General features: G+C 37.0%; 1 protein-coding gene and 1 pseudogene across 2 annotated transcripts; both read left to right on the forward strand.

Moving 5' to 3' along the window:
• Positions 1-2,492: 2,492 nt before the first annotated feature.
• Positions 2,493-5,168, forward strand: LOC149028833 (protein FAR1-RELATED SEQUENCE 5-like; annotated as a pseudogene). Its single transcript, XR_016172272.1, has 2 exons — positions 2,493-4,884; positions 4,972-5,168. The product of XR_016172272.1 is annotated as a protein FAR1-RELATED SEQUENCE 5-like (transcript).
• Positions 5,169-12,781: 7,613 nt separating this feature from the next.
• LOC149028834 (subtilisin-like protease SBT3.11) lies at positions 12,782-13,875 on the forward strand. The gene is made up of 4 exons (XM_089149294.1): positions 12,782-12,917; positions 13,031-13,140; positions 13,224-13,321; positions 13,414-13,875. Exons 1-4 carry the CDS (start codon positions 12,846-12,848, stop codon positions 13,488-13,490), a joined length of 357 nt encoding a protein of 118 aa, XP_089005420.1. The 5' UTR covers positions 12,782-12,845; the 3' UTR covers positions 13,491-13,875.
• Positions 13,876-21,267: the final 7,392 nt, after the last annotated feature.

Raw genomic sequence — 21,267 nt, forward strand, 5'->3', positions numbered from 1 at the left:
AGCAAAATATTTATCTCGCAATGAGCTCTTCTGTTTTTCTAACTTCTTATCTGAAGCCTTAGTCTGTGACTTTGTGTAACTCAGAGAACTCAATGGCTTCTCTGCTATCCATCTTCCTGCAACAATCAATTGGGTTTTCCACTTTTCTATCATTTTTCATGGACGCTGGACAGAATCACCTCTGTTCGAACGAAAGAAAGAAAGAAATATCTAGATCAAGATTTCTGTGAAGTTTCAGCAATTTTCGCCATTATTTTGCAGGTTTGTTTGAAAATTGGCGATTATTTTCAGGCAACTTTTAATAAGTTTTGTTTTAGACTTAGAATTTATATTGCCATATAGCGAACCGGCAAAATATCGCCAGATTTCAGCGATATTTTGCCGAATTTTCCTTCCTTACTTTCAATGATATAAATTTTCTTTTTTCATTTTTAAAAACATGCTTGTTGGTCCTTCTATCCGTTTGGCCCATCCATTGAGAGGGAGGAGTCATAGATGTTTAGGATGAGGATAAATCTTGTAAATTGCTTGGTCCAACATCACCCTGTTATAGCCCTAATATCAACTTATATTTAATAGTTGGGATTAGTGGAAACATGCCTTGAAGGAGGGGTATTAATGGAATAATGAGTTTAGCTTGGAGGGGAAGCAAATGAATGGCACCCAACAGGGGGGATTTAATCCTCTGCGGCCACCAAGGAGCGGCCATCAAGCGGCCACTCCTTGGATGGCCGCCACATGTCATCAAGAAATCTGATCCATTGATTTAATCCTCTGCAGTTTTCCTATTAAAGCGGTTAAACAATTCGGTTCAGATGAATGAACCGAATTGTAAACCAAGCCGGTTACTCATTAAAAAAAAAAAAAAAAAAAAAACTCAAAAACCCTGCAACGTCTTCTTTGTTTCACGATTTTCAAATTTTTCTTTACCTTTCTCTTTCTTTCCCTCTACGTGTTTCCTTCCTTTCTTGCTCTCTCTTTCTCTATCAACACCGATTCTCATCCATGGAGGAAAAACCTAAATCGATCGACCTCATCTTCTTCTATCTCTACAATCCTCAATCTTATTCTATCTAAAACCTATCTGCGATTCGACTCCGATTCCGACTCCCAACTCCTAATTCCCAACTCCAACTCGGACTCGAACTCCAATTAAGAGTTCCAAGTACTATATATAACTAGTTTGATGTCGATTTCTTTAACCATCATCTTCCTCAAGGGCTCTCACCTCTACTCTCCTCCCACCACGTCTCAGTCTTTCGTACCAAAGTCGACGAAGACAAATTCAGTTGCCGGCGGAGTCGTCATCGCGTTTAGTTGTCGGAGTGAAGGTCATTATCGTTTGTTTAATCCTCGGGTATGAAAGAGTTTCCTTCCTGTATTTTGGATTGCATTCCTTTTATTTTACTGTATGGATTAGAAAGCATCTCGGTATGAAGAAATTGTTTCCTTTTTCTTTTTCTTGTTATTGATTGATCCTTAAGTTGTAATAGACTCTGGATAAGAATGGTCGAATTACCAAATTGCTTCCTTTTTTATGATGACTTGATCTCTGATTTCCAAAAACTTAATTTTAAGTTGGGCAGCTGTGTCTGTAATGATGGTTTTTTGGTTTACTGATAAATTCTGTTTGGTTATTCAAATTTGAAAATTGCATATTTATTAGGTGTAAGGTTTTAATGGCATGACATGTATATGAATCAGTTTTTGCCTTCTCATTCAATAGCTCTTGTGGAATCAATGGTTTTAGGATTTTGTTCTTACCAAAATACCAGCATAGATTGATGATTTGAAATTCAACTGAAGCCCATTTGGTACACATGCTTCTTAATTAGCTGCAATTCATTAGTTTAGGATCACAAAACCCAAGCATCCACTCAAAAGCCCTATCAATTTCTTATAATTAACTACCTCTCAATCTATGGCTGCCTCTTTTGATGGGTCACACCGAATACAAAGTTCAGAAAGAAGTTGAGAGATGAAACAACATTTTGGTGGGATTGTTTGAATGTAAGTTAAACATAATCATGATTGAGCCTATAAGAGAGAGAAGAGGACTAGATTTTAGAGAGGACTTGCTTTTAGGAAAACTTTTTGTGTAATCTCTATGTGGAGAAGGGAGTTTTATTAAATGGGAAAAGCTGTCTTTATTTTATATTAGTATTTATTACTTTTTAAATGGTAAAATCTATAGGTGATGTAGTTAACTATGCTATTTGAATTGGTGATACAATATTTGTGCTTGATTAGATATGTACTAAAACTTAGTCATATATCCTGGTCATTGTTTTTTGTAGAATATTGCCCTTGTCATTTACTATTTTGATAATCCAAGTATAATTTGAGTTTTCTTGTGCATACACCTTATTTATACTAACTTATAACAAGCAACTTATAAAATAGTTCATTTTCTGTATAAGATTAGTTATATAATGCTAAAGGGATGTTATTGTTGTAGCTTTTGTGAATTGCATTGGATATGGAAAATCTGGAAAATCCAGAGATATTGCCCATTGAAGATAACTATGCTGATTATAAGCCACGGATCGGTTTGACTTTTACTTTAGAGAATGAGGCATACGAATTTTACAACCAATATGGAAGACTAGTTGGTTTTAGTATCAAGAGAGATTATGCACATAAGAGTAAAAAAGATAAAACAACTGTAAAGCAGAGGAGATTTTTATGTAATAAAGAAGGACATTGGGATAAGGACAAGAGAGATAAATGCACAATCAAGCCTCGTCCAGAAACTAGAACTAAATGTCTTGCAAAAATGTGTATTTCTAGGTTGGATAATGGGCTTTATGAATGTCGAGATTTTAATGATAATCACAATCATTTGCTCCATACACCTGCTACTACTCATTTAATGCGATCTCAGCGTAAAATCACAGTTGTTGCTGCACATGCAATAGGTTTGGCTGATGACTCTGGTATTAGGACCAAAGCAAATTATGATCTTTTGAGTAGGCAAGCAGGGGGTAGAGAAAACCTAGGTTATACCAAGGTAGATATACAAAATCATCTTCGAACTAAACGCCAACGAAATTTGGCTTATGGTGAAGCTGGGAGTTTGTTAGCATATTTCCAAAAGCAGACAAGGCTTAACCCATCATTTATACATGATTTGCAATTAGATAATGAAGAACAAATAACAAACATATTTTGGGTGGACCCAAGGATGATCATTGATTACACATTATTTGGTGATGTTGTTGTATTTGATACAACATTTTGCACTAATAAAGAATGCAGGCCATTTGGTATTTTTGCGGGGTTCAATCATCATAAAGGTGCGACTATATTTGGAGCTGCATTGCTATACGATGAAACAGCTGAGTCTTTCAAATGGTTGTTTGAGGTATTTTTGAAAGCAAACTGTCAAAAGCAACCCATAACCATTTTTACTGATCAAGATGCAGCAATGTCGAAAGCTATAAGTGAAGTCTTACCTGATACATGGCATGGATTGTGCACATGGCATATAATGCAAAATGGGGTTACACACCTTGGTAATCTAATGAAGAAGGGATCATCATTTTTCAAGGATTTTACGAAGTGCATTTATGGTTATAAAGTTGAAGAAGAGTTTGAAAATGCATGGAAAAATTACAAGATGATTGTCAAGTTCAAAATAATTCATGGTTAGATTGACTTTATGGAATTAAAAAGAAATGGGCAGCCTGTTACATGAAAAATACTTTCACTTTAGGTGTGAGGAGCACACAGCTTAGTGAAAGTATTAATGCTGATTTGAAGAGGTATTTGAAACCACATTTGGATCTAGTACAATTTTTTAATCATTTTGAAAGGTTAGTGGAGGATAAACGTGCCAATGAATTAAATGATGAATTTCAAGCAAGGAATACATTTCCTACGTTGAAATCAAAAGCACCAATCGTGATACAAGCAGCAAAAGTTTACACCCCTAATATATTTGAAGAGTTTGAGGAAGAATATAACTGGTTGGGTGCTTGTTCATCAATGCTTCATAATAAAGATGGTGTCTTGAGTGAGTACACAATTTGTTTAACAGATGTAGTTGGGAACCTTATGGAAGGAAAATATACGGTTATATACAATCATAGTGAACAATCAATACTATGCACTTGTAGAAAATTTGAGACATTTGGTATTCTTTGTTGTCATGCTTTGAAAGCGTTTGATAAACTAGATGTAAAGTTTATTCCTGAGAAGTATATTTTAAGAAGATGGACACGGGGAGCAAAAAGTTTGTTGGTGGAGGACAATAAAGGAAAACAAGTTGTAGAAGATACTAATTTGAGTCACACACAGCGTTACAGGTTTCTCTGCCATACATTTGTAAAGTTGGCAAGTTATGCCTCTAATTCAGTAGAAAGTTTTGAGATTGCCAAAAAATGTGCAGAACAGTTACGTGTACAACTAGTAGATTTAGTTGAAGATAATCCAAACACGGAAGCTTTAGATGGATGCAACTTTGGCGAAAATAGAAATTTGGTATTGAAGAAGAAAGAAAGTCAGAAAGGTAGTAAAAAACGGCACAAGGGTTGGATTGAAAATATAGGTCAGAAGAACAAAAGTAAGAAAAAAGTGAAGTGTAATGAGCAAGTAGAAAATCAACATTCAGTTGAAATAGATACATCTAAACAACCATCTTCAGTGGCTACTTCAAATATGCATGACACTCTTCAAGCTATAGAAGACTATCAAGGACCGTTCATGTCGCTGCTCCAGGCACGATTCATTTCTTCTTTAGATTTTATGGATTATTTATTTTTTATTTTTATATAACATAGATTTTTAATATTAATATCATGTTTTCATTTTTACATATGCAGACATTTGCTTCTTCACAAGGATCAACAACTTATGTGCTTCATCCATCTCAATGATTTCATGGTATGTGTGACAATTTCTTTGCTTATGTTGTCTATAAAAATTTCTTACAAATCTGATATTATATCTAAAAGCCCTTTTTTTTTGTAGGAATTTGCAACTTTTCTGCTGACCTTGGGTCTTATCACGTGAATGTACATGAGTACAAAAGCCCTTAGGCCAATAGTTCTTTTTTTAAATTCTCTCGGGTCATGAAGGTTCAATACGGTGGACAAGAAGTCTTGAGAGATAGATATATGTCATGTTAGGGATTCTTTCTTTTCTTTTTATATATATATATATTGGGGGATGGGGTTTATGATTTTTATTAATATTGATTTGTTAGGATAGCATCTTCATGCTTCATTACATTTGTATTGATACTCTATTTAATGGTCATTGTTTTTTCATATTTAATTCCATATATTTGTCGTGTTTAATGCTTGTGTTGATTTAGAAACTCGAGTTGGACATGACATGCAATCCATGGTTTTTATTACATTCTTTTTTTTGGATGGATCTAACATGTTTGTTTTTAGGTGAATCCTTAGCTCAACTGGAAGAGCACCTAGTTATTATCTAGGTTATGATGGTTCGATCCCATCAGGGTTCATTTTCTAAAGACTAAAGCTTAAGTTTTAATTTAAAGATCTTTGGCACCTTGACTTTGTTGATCTATAGTTGTGAAGTTGTTGATTATGAAGTAGCAGCAGTAGTTGTTGTAGGTGAGCAGTGGATACTGTGTTGCAGAAGATGTACGATATGGAGAGAACCTTTATTACTGAATCATCATATTGAAAGATGAGGATTCCCTCATTGCATTTATATTTAGGTTCTCTTTAATCTTTAAATTAATATGAGGGTCCTTATTAGGCATTCTTAAACCATTTTCATCATTCTTAGGCAAATATTCCAAAATTGCTATGGTTAATCATTGTTGCTCTATATGATCTTGGTCTTACAGTGACAGGAATTTTGAAAGGATATGACCAGCTGTTAAACCTTGTGCTGGATGGAGCTACAGAATTTCTAAGAGGTACTCATGTTACTATTGACTAGTTGAAATTATTTGATCCTGTGATCTCTCACTTCTGACTCTTGGTCCAAAGATCTGGTCCACAGTTACTGTTGAATTAATGTTAACACATTCTGGGTGAGTGGGTTATGGCTAGTGATGTCTTACTGACTGATTTTGATCATGTAGGACTAGAAAGGGTCTAAACCCCAATCCTACAAGTAAATTTTCGCATCAACTTTAATTAACAAACTAAAACACCTACTGACAACAATTCTTATTGAAGCTAGAAAGGCATAACAAACTTTTAATGAAAAATGAGTCAGTCATCTTGCAAAAATTACTAACATTTATTCGAAGCTCCAAAACCCAACATTCAAGTGGCAGCTTGACAAATGAATTCCCACCTAGAATTTGAGTCCAAACCCCCAAAGAGGGAAATCATAAAACAACCATGTCACTTGACTGGCTGTAACAGGTGTTGTCTAAGCTAGCATGGTTAAAAAATTACATGTGAATCAACTTCCTCCAAGAAAATCCTGAAGTTCTGTATTTTGAAAGTAGACTTCGGGGTACTTTAACCCCACCAAGTTTCTGATTGACTTGACAAGTTTAGCTATAGTTTAGATGGCCTTCTGTGACCTGTCATTTTACGGTTTTTTTTTCCCCTCTCCTTCCTTGAGGTTTTATTGAACTAGAAATTTTAGTGAAGTGTTAATCTATTAATCTTTGTGTTGGTTTAGAAGAACTGAAATTTTGGTAAAATTTTGGGCTAAATAGATTGGCTCTACTTTTGAGATGAATTAGGTTTTGACTTAGTGTTTGAGTTTGTCTTTCAAAGTTCATGGTCCCATTTGGGTCTATAAATAACCTTCCTACCTCTATCCACAGCAAGAGTTGAGTGTTCCAGCACTAGTCCTGTTGATGGCTTTAGATATAATGTAAATTGTTCAGAGTTTGAACATAACTTGATGAAGTTTCTTTTATGAAACGTTTGAGGAGGTTTTATGTGAAATGAAACATAAACTCTAACTAGGTTTCGACATGTCAATCAATTTCTGGAAAATGTGGAAAGAATATTATTGAACTTTATGAAAATTTCAAAAAGAAGACCATCAAGATGTAGAGCAACCACAACCTTTTGAATTACCTTGTATTGCAATAATGCTTTTAAGATTACATTTGACAGCATGTAGCAAGCTTCCTGGGAACTGAAATTTTTTTTGGGCAATAATGGTTTGTTGAAAGACCCTTAGATTCACACTTTTGCTGATGCTTACTACTTTTATTCAGTTTATTTTTTATTTTTTATTTTATTTTTAATTATTGTGACATCTTGGTAGTTTCTAGGATTTTTTCTGTATACCAGTGATTAATTACTGGTGTTTATTGCCCTTGGGATAAAGATCCAGATGACCCACAGAAGACAACTGATCAAACTCAGATTCTTGGGCTAATAGTATGCCTTTCTCCTATATGTTTATTTTACTTTAATCTTCTTTTGAATGAATGGAAACCTTTAGTATTTGCATATCTATGAGTTCTGGTGTTTCATAAATAGTTTCCTTAAAGCATGTTACCAAAAATTTTTGGGGGACTATGTACTTTTTCTCTCTAAAAGATCTCATTTCCAAGATGCCTGACATGGGGAACCAGGTTTTCCAAGAAATCTGATTTCCAGCCCTTGTTCACTGCTTGAATCCAGCGGAGCATCAGATTGCTGTCATGTCCAATTATGTTACTATAAGTAATTGTATCTGTAGACATTGGTAACGGTGTATCCTGTTCCTGAGACTGCCACCCTCTGCGGATGATGATATTTTGGGAGTAATATGACTTCATTCTTGTAGTGAGTTACAAAGGTCCTGCGCCATGTATGGATTCTTTGATTCCTCAGTGGCTTATGAAAATTAAATGAACCTTCAGTCACTAGTATTAATTTAATTTTCACTTGAAATTGAGGTTCTGGATTATTTCACTTTGAACCATCTGAGGACAGAGGTTTGTTGTATTTTACTCTGATGAAAGAAAGAGGCAAAGCCAAAGGCTTATGGATTTAATGTTATTTTATTTTTTTAAATTGTTTTTGCAGGTTTGCAGGGGAACAGCAGTAATGCTTCTATCCCCAACTGATGGTAATGAAGAGATTGCAAATCCCTTTACTCAGCCAGATGGTGTGTAGGGCTTATCTTCCATTCATGCACCAAGTCTTGCTAACTAGGCCATAGGTATGCTTTATTTAGTCCTCTCCTGTTGGTTATGGTGGGTACTTGATCATTATGGAGTTCGAGAAGGCCTTGCATTTTGTCTGAGGATACAAGTCAATCAAATCTGGATATTACTGTAGTAGCATGTAGTGTATGTTAAATGTCACTCAAAATTACTGGTGTTGTCACTTCTGTGATATTTCCTAGGATGGTATGGCTATTTTTCTTAACTTTAATATGAATTCAGTATTTTCCAAGAATGTTTTTTTCTGATTGAAGAGGTACTTGGGTAACGTTTAATAATACAGGATGGCTTTAACTGTATCTAAACACTCAACTGATCATGTCTTCAAGCTCATGGCATGTATTATACACAGAGAGTGCTAAGAAGATGGATGGGAAATACCAGAATGGGTCAGAATCTACTTAATACTTGATGGATGGGAAATACCAGAATGGGTCAGTTTCTCTTCCTTGCCCAACAGTTGGTGTATTCATTTGTTCTCCAATAAATTTGTATTAGAATGTAGAAACACAACAGATGCATAATGTAACACTCAAGTTTCATACAAACTCCAATCACAAGACTGGGTTGGTTGAAGCAACAACAACCCACCTCAGTTATATTGTTCATAATTAGAAAAAACAAATTTGTTGTTCAAAGGTTTTTAACACTTGATCAAAGATTATTGTTAAAGATACATAACCACCATGGGAATGCATTAGTCATGCAATTGGCTCTTCTCATTATATATCTTAATAATTAGTTCTTGTCGCTTTACGAACAAACCCACTTGAACTGATAGTTAACCCATAGATCCACTTGGAGATCCATCACCTGGTGCTGAAAGTGGTGGACGATCCAGGTTTTGCAATATTGATATCAAATCTGCTTCTTGTTTTCTTCTTGTGAGCAAACACATAACTCGACTGGCAATTCATAGCCTGGTATCATAGTTGTCATTCTGTTTAAGTGACCCAAGGTGTTACATGAGTGCTTGAACACAAGGCAACCAAGGTGTCCACATAGGCTACAGGGTGATTAGATGTCTTGACAGCCCTGCTAGCACCCAATCAAGGGTGGATGATCAAGTTTTTGCAACATTGACATCAATTCCTTCATTAAATCATCCTATCCCCAACTGATGTACGGAAGAGATTGCAAATCCCTTTACTCAGCCAGATGGTGTGTAGGGCTTATCTTTCATTCATGCACCAAGTCTTGGTTATGGTGTGTAGGGCTTATCTTTCATTCATGCACCAAGTCTTGCTAACTAGGCCATATGTATGCTTTATTTAGTCCTCTCCTGTTGGTTATGGTGAGTACTTGATCATTATGGAGTTCAAGAAGGCCTTGCATTGTGTATATGAGGATTCAAGACAATCAAATCTGGATATGACTGTAGTAGCATGTAGTGTATGTTAAATGTCACTCAAAATGACTGGTGTTGTCACTTCTGTGATATTTCCTAGGATGGTATGGCTATTTTTCTTAACTTTAATATGAATTCAGTATTTTCCAAGAATGTTTTTTTCTGATTGAAGAGGTTACTTGGGTAACGTTTAATAATACAGGAATGGCTTTAACTGAATCTAAACACTCAACTGATCATGTCTTCAAGCTCATGGCATGTATTATACACAGAGAGTGCTAAGAAGATGGATGGGAAATACCAGAATGGGTCAGAATCTACTTAATACTTGATTGATCCTTCCTTCAAGCTGATGAGATGTAATGTCTAGTAGCTTGGTGCAAAACTGAAGCCTCAGGGGGTAGAGAGTGTCTGTAAGTTTGTTTTGCTCTACATATCATGATATAACTTTTAGAAAGGAATTTACAAAATTTCATACATCCTTGAGGATATTTTTAGATTAACTCAGAAGTTTAGGTGTTTTGCTAGTTTGCTCTGCATATCACAATATAACTTTTCCAAGAGAAATCATAAATCTCATACATACTTGAGGCTATTTTAAACTAACTTGGAAGTTAGGTGGCTAGGTTTAACAAAATAGCACCAGATCCTCTGGTGTTGGTTATACAATAAATTTTTTAGGAGTACTATACTGAAACTTCTGCCCATTTACATTTTATTTGCAGGGTGGGTTCAAAAACGTCTCATTAGCTGTATATTAATCGTTGCAATAAGTTGTCTGAGCCAGCCAATATGAAGTTACTTAAGAATTTATACAACTTGGAGGTAGGCATACCATATACATCTATGTTTACTTGCAGATCCTTCTATGTTTTGGTTTGCTCTACAACTGATAAGTTTGCGTGTGTATTTTTGTTTCTTAGGTTTCTGATGATGAAGTAAATGCATCTAACTGTGAAATGCAAGATGTAACAGTAGCACCTTTAATAGATGTGTTGTGTGAACAGAAGACAATTGTCATGATAAATCTTTCTCACAATCTATTAGGTCAGAATTTCAGTATTAACAATTTTTGTTGATTTAGACAAATATAAGATAAAACAGGAGGCAGGGTATTTTTACCCAAATGTAATGACAAGAGCATGGTTCTCCAAGAAAATGAACAAATAATAGGAGAACAATAATATAAGAATCCGGATGGAGTCGAACCATCATACCCTGGTTTATCTCCAGGTGCTCTTCCATTTTGAGCTAAGGACTCAATATCAATGCGGAAAAAGAACTCCACAAAATACTTTTATCAATATCTTTACATTGTAGAGACAGGTCTAACAAACATTCCATCAAACATATCATAGGCATCCAAACTAGTATCCAAACAATTTTACAATAAGTTTCCTAACTTGAAGATTTAGGCTGTGTAGATGCGATCAAACTAAATGTAATGCAAATTCAAGGCTTTCGATTCATTCATCAATCAAATAAAACAATAAGAATACAGAAGAAAATGCATCTACGGAGACAGATTTTGGAGAATACTACTTACTGATTCAGGAATTTGGTCTTCTCCATCGTGTGGTCATAATCAAGCATTGTGGCCGGTCGCAATCATTTGCCGAAGTCTTCATCCACTTCGACCAATGTGGGATCTTCGATTCAGAGATCGAAGAAGATGAGGTCGAGTGATTCATGTTTTCAATCAAATAACTCATAGTAGAAAAATGTACCGATTTTCAAAAATCTCTAATGTTCTTCAACAAATCTTATCATTAAGAGAGAGAGGAAACCATGGATGAGAATCGGTGTTGATAGGGAAAGAAAGAGAAAGGTAAAGAAAAATTTGAAAATCGTGAAACAAAGAAGACGTTGCAGGGTTTTTGAGTTTTTTTTTTTTTTTTTTTTTTTAATGAGTAACCGGCTTGGGAGTAACCGGCTTGGTTTACAATTCGGTTCATTCATCTGAACCGAATTGTTTAACTGCTTTAATAGGAAAACTGCAGAGGATTAAATCAATGGATCAGATTTCTTGATGACATGTGGCGGCCATCCAAGGAGTGGCCGCTTGATGGCCGCTCCTTGGTGGCCGCAGAGGATTAGATCCCCCCAACAGGGTCATTCAAATGGGTCGTGTTTGGGTGTTGCATAATTAATGCACAGAACCTGCAACACGTGGTAGAGATCGAGGGTTGAGATTTTGTTCTCAACTGCTCGTTTTGCACATGGTGTTTAGCCACTTTTGCAAAACGGACGATTGAGATTGAACGATCAAAGTTTTGATCGCAACCATGTAATGCACAGTGTTGTGCATTAATTATGCAGCACCCCAGCAAAACCACATTCAAACTTCCAGTGCTACACCAACTAGAGTAGGGCATAACAAGCTGGTCAGTAGCAATCTCTTGAAATTCTGCATCCACTGAAAATCATCCGTTTGCTTCATCTTTAGGAAAAGGCGATCCCTGTAGCAGTAGTGTGAAAAGAAGCTGATACATACTGTGAACTCAAGAAGTTCAGAAAAGATGCTATCAAGACCACCAATTGGAAAGTAATTTGAAGAAGCCAACTGCTGGACCCATTTCGATTGATCAGCCCGTCTCACTAGCCATGGCAGATGATAGAGATGATAAAATCAGAACCAACCATTTCCTGCTTGTGAATTCCGGATTAGCATATTACATTAATACTAGAAATAAGCTTCGAGAAATGATTGAAAACCATTCTGAGAAAAGATTGGTAGCCAGTAGAAGAACAGCAAATTTTGAGAGTTTTTCTTCTGAGTCAGTGCTTATCCATATTCACAGTAGCCAAATCAACATCTGCTGAGCTAAAAATAATACTTGGCAGCATGGTGCATCAACTGAGATCGGTCATCTAATAAATCATCAATGGCTCATCCTGAATGCTGAAAGATTAAAGAAGAGAATACTAAAACTAATATAATATTGCCTCAATCTAGCTAGATCTTCACCATAATGGGTGGCAGCAACCAATCAGAATGCACCATATTCGACAACCTTTTCCTTATCCAGCACAGCAAAGGCCCATGCCAATCTCTCTCTCTCTCTCTCTCTCTATGTCATGCCAATGCAATGCTTGGTAAGAAGCACTGAACCATTTGTCATTGTTGTGCTTCTTACGAGGCCAGCACTTGAATCAATTAAGCACCAAGCAAAGTGGATAAAATTAGGCACTCTGATTAAAGTAATTCTTACTTTTTTCAAGGGGATAATGGAACTGTCCCCATCTGAATACCTTTTCTGCAAGTGCTGAACCTCTATATTCCCACAGATTCACATTTATTATAAAACCCTAACCCCTCTTGGCTTTGTTAATGCATGATTCCACAAATATAATTAATACTCCCTCATCCTTTGTTTTTCAATACTCACAATGCTTCATAACCTTCTGCTTCTCTTGTGCACTTCATGGCTGTTTCTGCTTACTCCAGAAGCCTTTTCTGAGGTTGGTATTCTAAACTATTTCATCTTACAGTTACTGAAACTTTACTGCTTTTCATTCGTTTGAAGAATTGAAAGGTGTCTATTTTATTTATCTCTTACCGTGGTGTTCTATAGTCAACAGCTTCAACTCAAATTGAGCACATAGTGTACATGGAAAGAACAGCTGGTTCACAGCAGATGATTGAACTGAAGCACATTCATATTCTGGCTTCAGTGCTTGGGAGGTGAGTTTCATATAACTCAAATTAGTAAAATTTCTCACCGGTTAATGATTAATTAAGCACGTGTACTGTTATTGTGCTAGCAGTGAAGAGGCAGCAAGGAATGCTATCACTTATTTTTACAAGAACACCATTACTGGATTCTCTGCCATTCTAACCGAAGCTCAAGTGGAAGAACTCTCAAGTAAGTTTCAATTACTTTCCCATATAACTTGGTCCATATTGCTCCTGCAATCCTTTATAATTAAACACATAAAATTCGATTTGGTGCTGCAGAGAAACCTGGCGTGCTCAAAATCCTTCCTGCTCCCATGTATGATCTCGCACAGCAAGTGGACATTTCTAAACCATGAATCTTTCTTTCTTTTTTTTTTTTTTTGGTAGAACCCCATGAATCTGTATCACACCATTTTGTTATCACTAAAATGAAAGATTCTATTTATAAACTATAGTTTCAGAGTAATTGTTGAATCGTACGTCTTTCGCATCAATAATACCCCGGAAAGAAAATTAATTAAAACTACTAAAATATTGACACTATTGAAGCCATATCCTTTGGACGGTTACTGAGTTTGCTAGGTTTTACTTGGAAGAATTGCAAATACGCCTTCACCACATATTCAAGAGTTGGAACATGCTAAAGTCCATAATTCTCAATAGAGAGAGAGAGAGAGACAAGGGATGTACATGGTTCGGTTGATCTTTGCAAGCTATGTCCATGGGAATGTGATTTGCTGCCTTGAGATTGAGTGTAAAACAGATTATATCTTTATAGTTACAAGAGTCCTTGTTCAACATTAATCTTGGACTCTTACTCTAGAATTTGAATTACACAAGTTATCTATTTGTGTTTCGTATGAACTATGTCTCCAGTGTGCTCGAATACAACTGAGTCTGACCCACTTGTGTATAAGATGTGATTTGCTAGGGTCTCTTAAGTAGTTGAGTTTGAGTCTAGTTATTGAAGTTTTATAGACATGGAAGTAGATGAGTTTGAGTTTGGTTCTTGAAGCCTTGTACGCATGGAGTAGTGGCGGCTAGGGCCCCTAGATTAGGCTAAGGTTGCCTGTGGTCTTCTTGGTTTGCCATCAAATTGTGAAAAACCATTTTTATCAGTAACACACTCCCACAAACTCAAGGGCGGAGATGAGACCTTGAGGTTGGACATCAAAATGTTGAACCATTGATGTCAAAGAGGCTTCGTGAAGATGTTAGCAAGCTGGTCTTTGGTGGAGAGAAATTGAACATGGAGGTACCCCTTGGCAACCTTATCATAAACAAAATGAAAGTCTATCTCAACATGTTTGGTTTGTCCATGAAAGACAGGATTGGCAGTGAGATAGGTGGCCCCCACATTATCACACTAGAGAATGGGAGCAGAAGCAGAAATAATGATAATTCATGCAACAAAGACTGTAACCAAGTAAGTTCGGTAGCGGCATTGGCGAAGAGCACTATATTCGGCCTCAGTGCTTGAGCAAGCCCCAATGTTTTGCTTCTTGGAACTCCAAGAGATAAGGTTACATCCAAAAGTACAGTGTAGCCACTAACAGATTTGAGATCATTATGGCAACCTGCCCAATCAGCATCCAAAAAAGCAGATAAACTAAGCTGAGAGTCACGATAGATAAAAAGTCCTTGTAAGGAGGTTCCTTTTAAATAGCAAATAACACGTTTAACTGCACCAATGATCAACCATAGGAGAGTGCACAAACTGATAGACTTTATTTATTGCAAATTAAATGTCGGGCCTAGTCATGGTGGCATATTGAAGGGCACCAACGTTACTGCGATACATCGTAGGATCAGACATTAGTTCCCTAGTAAACTTGCTTAACTTTTTAGTAGTGAAAATTGGTGTAGAGAGTGGTTTGCAATCAGTCATATTTTCCCACTTGAGAAGATCTTGAATATATTGACATTCTAATAGAAGTAGACCATTAGAAGATCAAGTAACAGACATGCCCAAAAAATAATGAAGTGGACCCAAATCCTTCAATGCAAATACAAAACCAAGATCCCCGAGAAATTGGGCCAAGAGACTGTCAGAACTATCAATTAAGAATGATATCAGCAACATAGATCAACATAAAAATAATGCCATGGTGATCACGAAAGATAAACAATGAGGTGTCATTTTTAGACCCAGCAAAACCATACTCAAGAGGCCAAAGCTAAGCTTATCAAATCAAGCTCACGAGGCTTGCTTCAAACCATAAAGAGAGCACCAAAGTCTACATACGTAATCAGGGTGAAGTGAATCAATGAAGCCAAGAGGTTTCTTCATGTATACCATTTCATCAGAAAACCATGAAAAAAAGCATTCTGAATGTCTAGTTGTCTAATAGACCAACAATGAAACTGCTAGAGCTAAGACCAACTAAATAGTTGTGGGTTTCACCATAGGACTAAAGGTTTCATGGTAGTCCAAGCCCTCTTGTTGATTGAACCCCTTCGTCACTAGGAGGGCTTTGTACCTATCAATGAAGCCAACTACTTTACGTTTGACCCGAAAAACCCATTTGCAACCAATAATATTGTGAGAGAGAGATGATGGAACTAAAGACTAAGTCCCATTCTTCAATGATGCAGTAAATTACTCATCCATAGCTTTCCACCAATGAGGGTATTTGTTGGCAATAGTAAACTAGGTAGGCTCTAGGTGGGGATGCTCAAGTTGGGAAGAGGAGAGCCTTAGGGTTTGTGTTTGATCTGGTGATCATGGGATGAGTATTAACCGTAGGATGAAAAGTAGAGGGAGGTTGGGTTGCATGAGGGTCATAGGGAAGGTCAATGATAAGGTTAATAGGAGAGTGATTCAGCTAGGGTAGGGGAAGGCATAGAGGGTTTGTCCAAGGTAGGAGATGGTGGAGTGGATTCGGCCAAAGGAGAGGGGGAGACTTTAGAAGTCATGGGGTTTTGAAGACACAGTCCTAGGGGAATTAGAGGTAGAGTGGAACTCAATGAGAAAGGGAGGGGAATAGGACTCTCCAGGAGAAGCCATTCCAGGTGGAGTTCCTAATATTGAGGGAAGTGGTGGAGTGGGAGTGGATTTCAATTTTGAGGAGGGCCGAAGAGAGAGGGAAGTGGTGGGGGTAGGGGAAGGGGTTTCCTCACTAGCAAGGAAAGAAAATTGCCGCTCATCAAAGACCACATGGTGAGAAACTAGAATTTTACCATTGCGGGATTGTAATACTTATAACCTTTATAGTGGGAACTATATCCTAAGAAAACGTGCAAAGTAGATATAAATTCTAACTTATTCCTGTTATAAGACCTCATGCATGGATGACATGCACAACCAAAAGTCCTCAAAGAGTCATAGTTAGGTTGGACTCTAAACAATTTGAAGTGAGGGGAAGTAGTGTGCAACACTTGGGCAAGTAACACATTGATTTAGAAGAAGAAAAAAGAAAAAAGAAAAATGAAGTGCAGTTTCAAAAGCATGCAACCAAAACTTCTTAGGGCAAGAGGCATGGACTAATAAAGTCAATCCAGCTTCAACAATATGCCGAAGCTAGCATTCAACAGCCCCGTTTTGTTCTTGAGTATGAGGGCAATAAAGTCTATTGTCAATACCATGCATGTTCTTGAAGAAAAGAAGAAATTGTTTGGTATTCACCTCCCCAATCACTATGAAATCACTTAATACAGCAAGAAAAGAGATTCTCAATGAGCAACTTTAATCTCTTAATAATCCTAAGAACCTCTGATTTAATAGTCATGGGATAAAGCTAAATAAATTTGTTGAAGTCATCCATAAAAATGGGGCTAAAGGCTTTTCGTTTGAAATGGCGAGACTCTCTTTTTTAGTAAAGGCATGGTTTAAGCCAGCTCAAGACAAAGGGGGGGGGTGAGAATCGCACATAATAGCGAAAACCTTTAATAGATTCCACAAGAGAAGGCCTCAAACATCCGAAAAAATTAAGTCCAAAGTGCCATTAGAAACAAATTTAGAGGAATGAAAGGGGGAGTTTATAACTCTTCTCTTTTTGACAAGCATAACACATATAAACAAAATCTTTTGAACTGACTGGTAAATGAAAACCAGAAATCAAATTTCGAACTACTTTAGAGGCAGGATGCCCTAATCTTGAGTGCCAATTTTCAAAAGAGGTTTCTCGCCAACTAATGCTTTGGGTTTGGAGCCCAACCGAATATGGTACAACCCGTCCTTAATGTTGCCCTAAAGGAGACACTTCCTCATCTTACAAGCCTTCACATAACATAGACAAGATGAAATTCAAATATAGCATTATTATCCCATGAAAATTGAGAGACTAATAACAAGTTCTTGCAAATAGAAAACACGTGAAGTAAAAAAATTTAAATGAATTGGAAAGACCAGCACCAATATTGATCTTACTAGTATTATTTATGGAAAGACTAGCACCATTGCCAATTTGAACCCGATCAGAACCATGGTAGGGTTGAGCAATGTGTAGATTCTCCAAAGAATTAGTGATATTATGAGTAGTGCTAGAATGAGGGTACCAATTTTCACCTGAAATAGAAGCACTCAAAATTTTATTAATATTCATAGAAGGAGGTGTATGCATGGTACCTTGAATGGCAAGGTTGAAACGTTGATAACGATCTTTGGCCTTGTGTCCAAGATGATCACATATTTGACAAATAATACGGTTACTAGTCTGAGAAGAGAGCTGATATGCATGAGAATCACGGTGCGGAGAAGTGCGACCATGACCAGATTTGCCCCTCTCTGAACCCTTGAAGGGTTGTCTTTGAGGCCGAATGGTAGAGGACTAGGTGCTCGCCATGTTTGCCGATGGAGAAGAAGCATCAACAGTAAAAAGTTTATCATGTAACCTTATCTCATAAGTTAATAGCATACCTCGTGATTCATCATAATAAATGGGAGAAGTGCCGGTGGTAATAATAGTTACAAAGGGAGAGTAATCAACTCCTAAACCACTTCCAAATATGGAGACATAGTTCATCATCATTCAAAGGCTTTCCAACAATAGCCAATTGATCAGAAATATTCTTAATACGAAGAATGTAATCATGGTTTATACCGTTACCTTATTGAATATTTTGAAGTTGCATAATATGAGAAGAAGAGCAAGTGAAGTAGATCTTCTCAAGTTTCGATCTGACTTCATTGGAGGTGATACAACCAAGAACTTGTGCATGAATTGTTTCAATGAGGGAAGCAATGATCCAACACATTAGTAACTGATCTTGATAGTTCCACTTATGATAGTTTGGATTCTATCTTAAAATCAACATCATCTTGTCAGAGATGGAAGCAAGTGGGCAAGGAGAAGAACCATCCACAACACCAAATAATTCATGTCTTTCAAAAGTGGCATGACATGAGATCCCCATAACACTTCGTTGAAAAGAAGCCATTAAGAGATGGAAAAGGATGATTGAGAACCTAGTGCTCGATGCCATGCTAAAGTCCATAGTTCTCAATAGAGAGAAGCAGAGAGGGAAAATGTGGGGGAGAGAGAAGGTGAGAGAGTTTGACAAGGGATGTATGTGGTTCAGTTGATCTTTGCAACCTACATCCACGAAAATGTGATTTGCTTATTTGAGATTGACTGTAGTATAGATTACATATTTATAGTTACAAGAGTCCTTGTTTAACATTAATCTTGAACTCTTACTCTAGAGTTTGAATTACACAAGTTATTTATTTGCATTTGGTATGAACTATGTCTCATATGTGTTTAACTCTGAGTCTGATCCACTTGTGGATAAGATGTAATCTGTTGGAGTCTCTTAAATATATGAGTTTAATTCTGGTTATTGAAGTCTTGCACCCATGGAAGAGTTGAGTTTGAGTCTGGTTCTTGAAGCCTTGCACGCATGGAGTAGTAGCAGCTAGGGCAACCCTATATTAGGCTAGTGTTGCTTGTGGTCTTCCTATTTTTCCCTCAGATTGCTAAAATACCATTATTATCCTTAACAAAATATGATCACATAAAACCCTACAAGAGCTCTTCTCTTCCTTCTCAAGCTTGAGCTTCATATCTACAAAGACTCAAAAGCCAGTGATTAGTACTTGGCCAAACAAATGTCAACTCGACCAAAAGAGTCAATTGAGATAAGATATCAAGAATACTATTTGCTGCCCTTGGGATACAATCAAAATTTCAGCAGATAAAGGATTTTTGAAGCTGAGAAATACCATTAACAATAGGGACAACTTGATTATATAGCTCCCTATAAGGTATCTCCATAATAATTTTGTTAACACCCTAACTGCAAGTATAAAGACTTGAGTGGAGAAAGATAGCTTCAGCCTCAAGGCAAGGAAAACATGAAAAAACCCAAGAAGAGGATGAAATAAGAATTCCTTGTGAATATATAATGATAAATCCTGCTCCACCTTTACCTGAATCTTTACACAAAGCACCATCATAGTGTTAAGAAAAACATAGCAAACATATAAGCACACAAGAAAAAAGAATTTACATGATTCACCCGAAGGCTAGGCCTATGGCATAGCAGATTTGATGTTTTACTATGAGGAACAAGAAGAAAACATTACAACCTAACCAATTTTCTCTTCCCACACTCTATATCTCTCAACCCAAATTAAGAACTATAAATAGTTACAAGAAAAATGGACAGTGATTGATTTACCTTTATACTTGTCACATCCCCCCAGTCGATACCCTAACTGCAATACCCAGAGGTGTGATCCACAGCCCCGAATATCAGTTCAAGGCGATCATATTCCCACATAACACAATAATATAATCAAGAGCAAGGAATAATCATTGTATAACTATTATTAAGGAATGGATATCAAAATAGATCACAATGTATATCAAGGTGCGGAATAAAAGATATTAATCAATAAATCAAAGTATAGAGTATAGCGGAAATAACTCTATAGTCAAAGCAGAAGGGTAATCAAAACTCTAATGTATTACAACCGATTAACATAAAAGAATAAAGAAGTCTAAGAATCAATATAAGTCTTCCATTGGTTCTTCTTCTTTTACGACCTTCGCCTTTTTCACCTTGGACTTATACACTTGCATCTTAGGATCTGCGTCCAACTCATGTTCCCAATGACAAACAAGATGATGTTTACTACCATCAATAGGTGCCATCATAGTAGTCCAGACCGGTGTTCAGGTCATACAACTAGTCACCAACTTCTCCCACTGCTTCCGCAGCTAAATCATATAAGGAAGGGTTCTTTGCAGAGAAGCTCAGGATCTCTTCCGTTCTTGCAATGTCATCTAATAAACATTGTCCCTAAAGGATGAGCTCAAAAGAATTCAACAAGTAGGTCAATCACAAATAACAACTACAAATAGTTCAGAACAAGCATGATGCAATATGATATGAGACAGTAATGTAGGAATGCTTCTAACTCTATATATGCTAGCCTCTAGTGGCAGACACACATTAAGATAGAACACCATACTCTTCAAGGTAGTCTTAGTCACTCTCCCTCATGGCTCTTAAGCACGTCTTTTGGGTTCTCTGCGGTAATTGGGTCAGGGCATCCAACTTGGATATTCCATGACTGAGGTTTAGGTCACCACTCTCTCACTCCACCATTGGTATGAGTATTGGCATGTGTCAAGGTTATACATAGCCCAATGCAAGTCATCTACTGAGTCATATTAATCTTGGAGTCGGATACTTCCCTTCCATGCCCTAGATAGTCCATTCCAGTATCTTTACCTCCCTTCTGTGCCTAGGCAGTCCATTCAAGTATCTCCCTCCCTAGAGTCATCGTATTCTATGGCACCAACCAACTCAGACTACAGACTCTTAATCTTATTGGTCATCCACATATAATAAAAGGGAAGCTCTTATGTCCTCTCACAGGTTGTCTACCTGTCTTGAGCTCTCATAAGCCCAGGTTTATTATGTGCAACTCTACCAATGAATGACCCCCACAAAGTAATTATGTCCTCTCATGGATCGGATACCGATCTTGAGTGCCCATAATCCCCATTGTTGCCACGGGTCACTCGGCCTCAATCCCCTCGCCGATAGGGTGAGATATGATGGGGTTTCCTAGCCAAACGCATCTAGACAATGTCCTAGGTATGACATCCAGTAATTGAGGAAAGCACCTAGGGGCAACATAGGAAAGCATGTCATACCACCTCCACTAATGTCCCAAGACAA

This window comes from Hakea prostrata, chromosome 1 (genome assembly GCF_041222555.1).
Source record: "Hakea prostrata isolate BN-2017 chromosome 1, UWA_Hpros_2, whole genome shotgun sequence".
Taxonomy (NCBI): Eukaryota; Viridiplantae; Streptophyta; class Magnoliopsida; order Proteales; family Proteaceae; genus Hakea; species Hakea prostrata.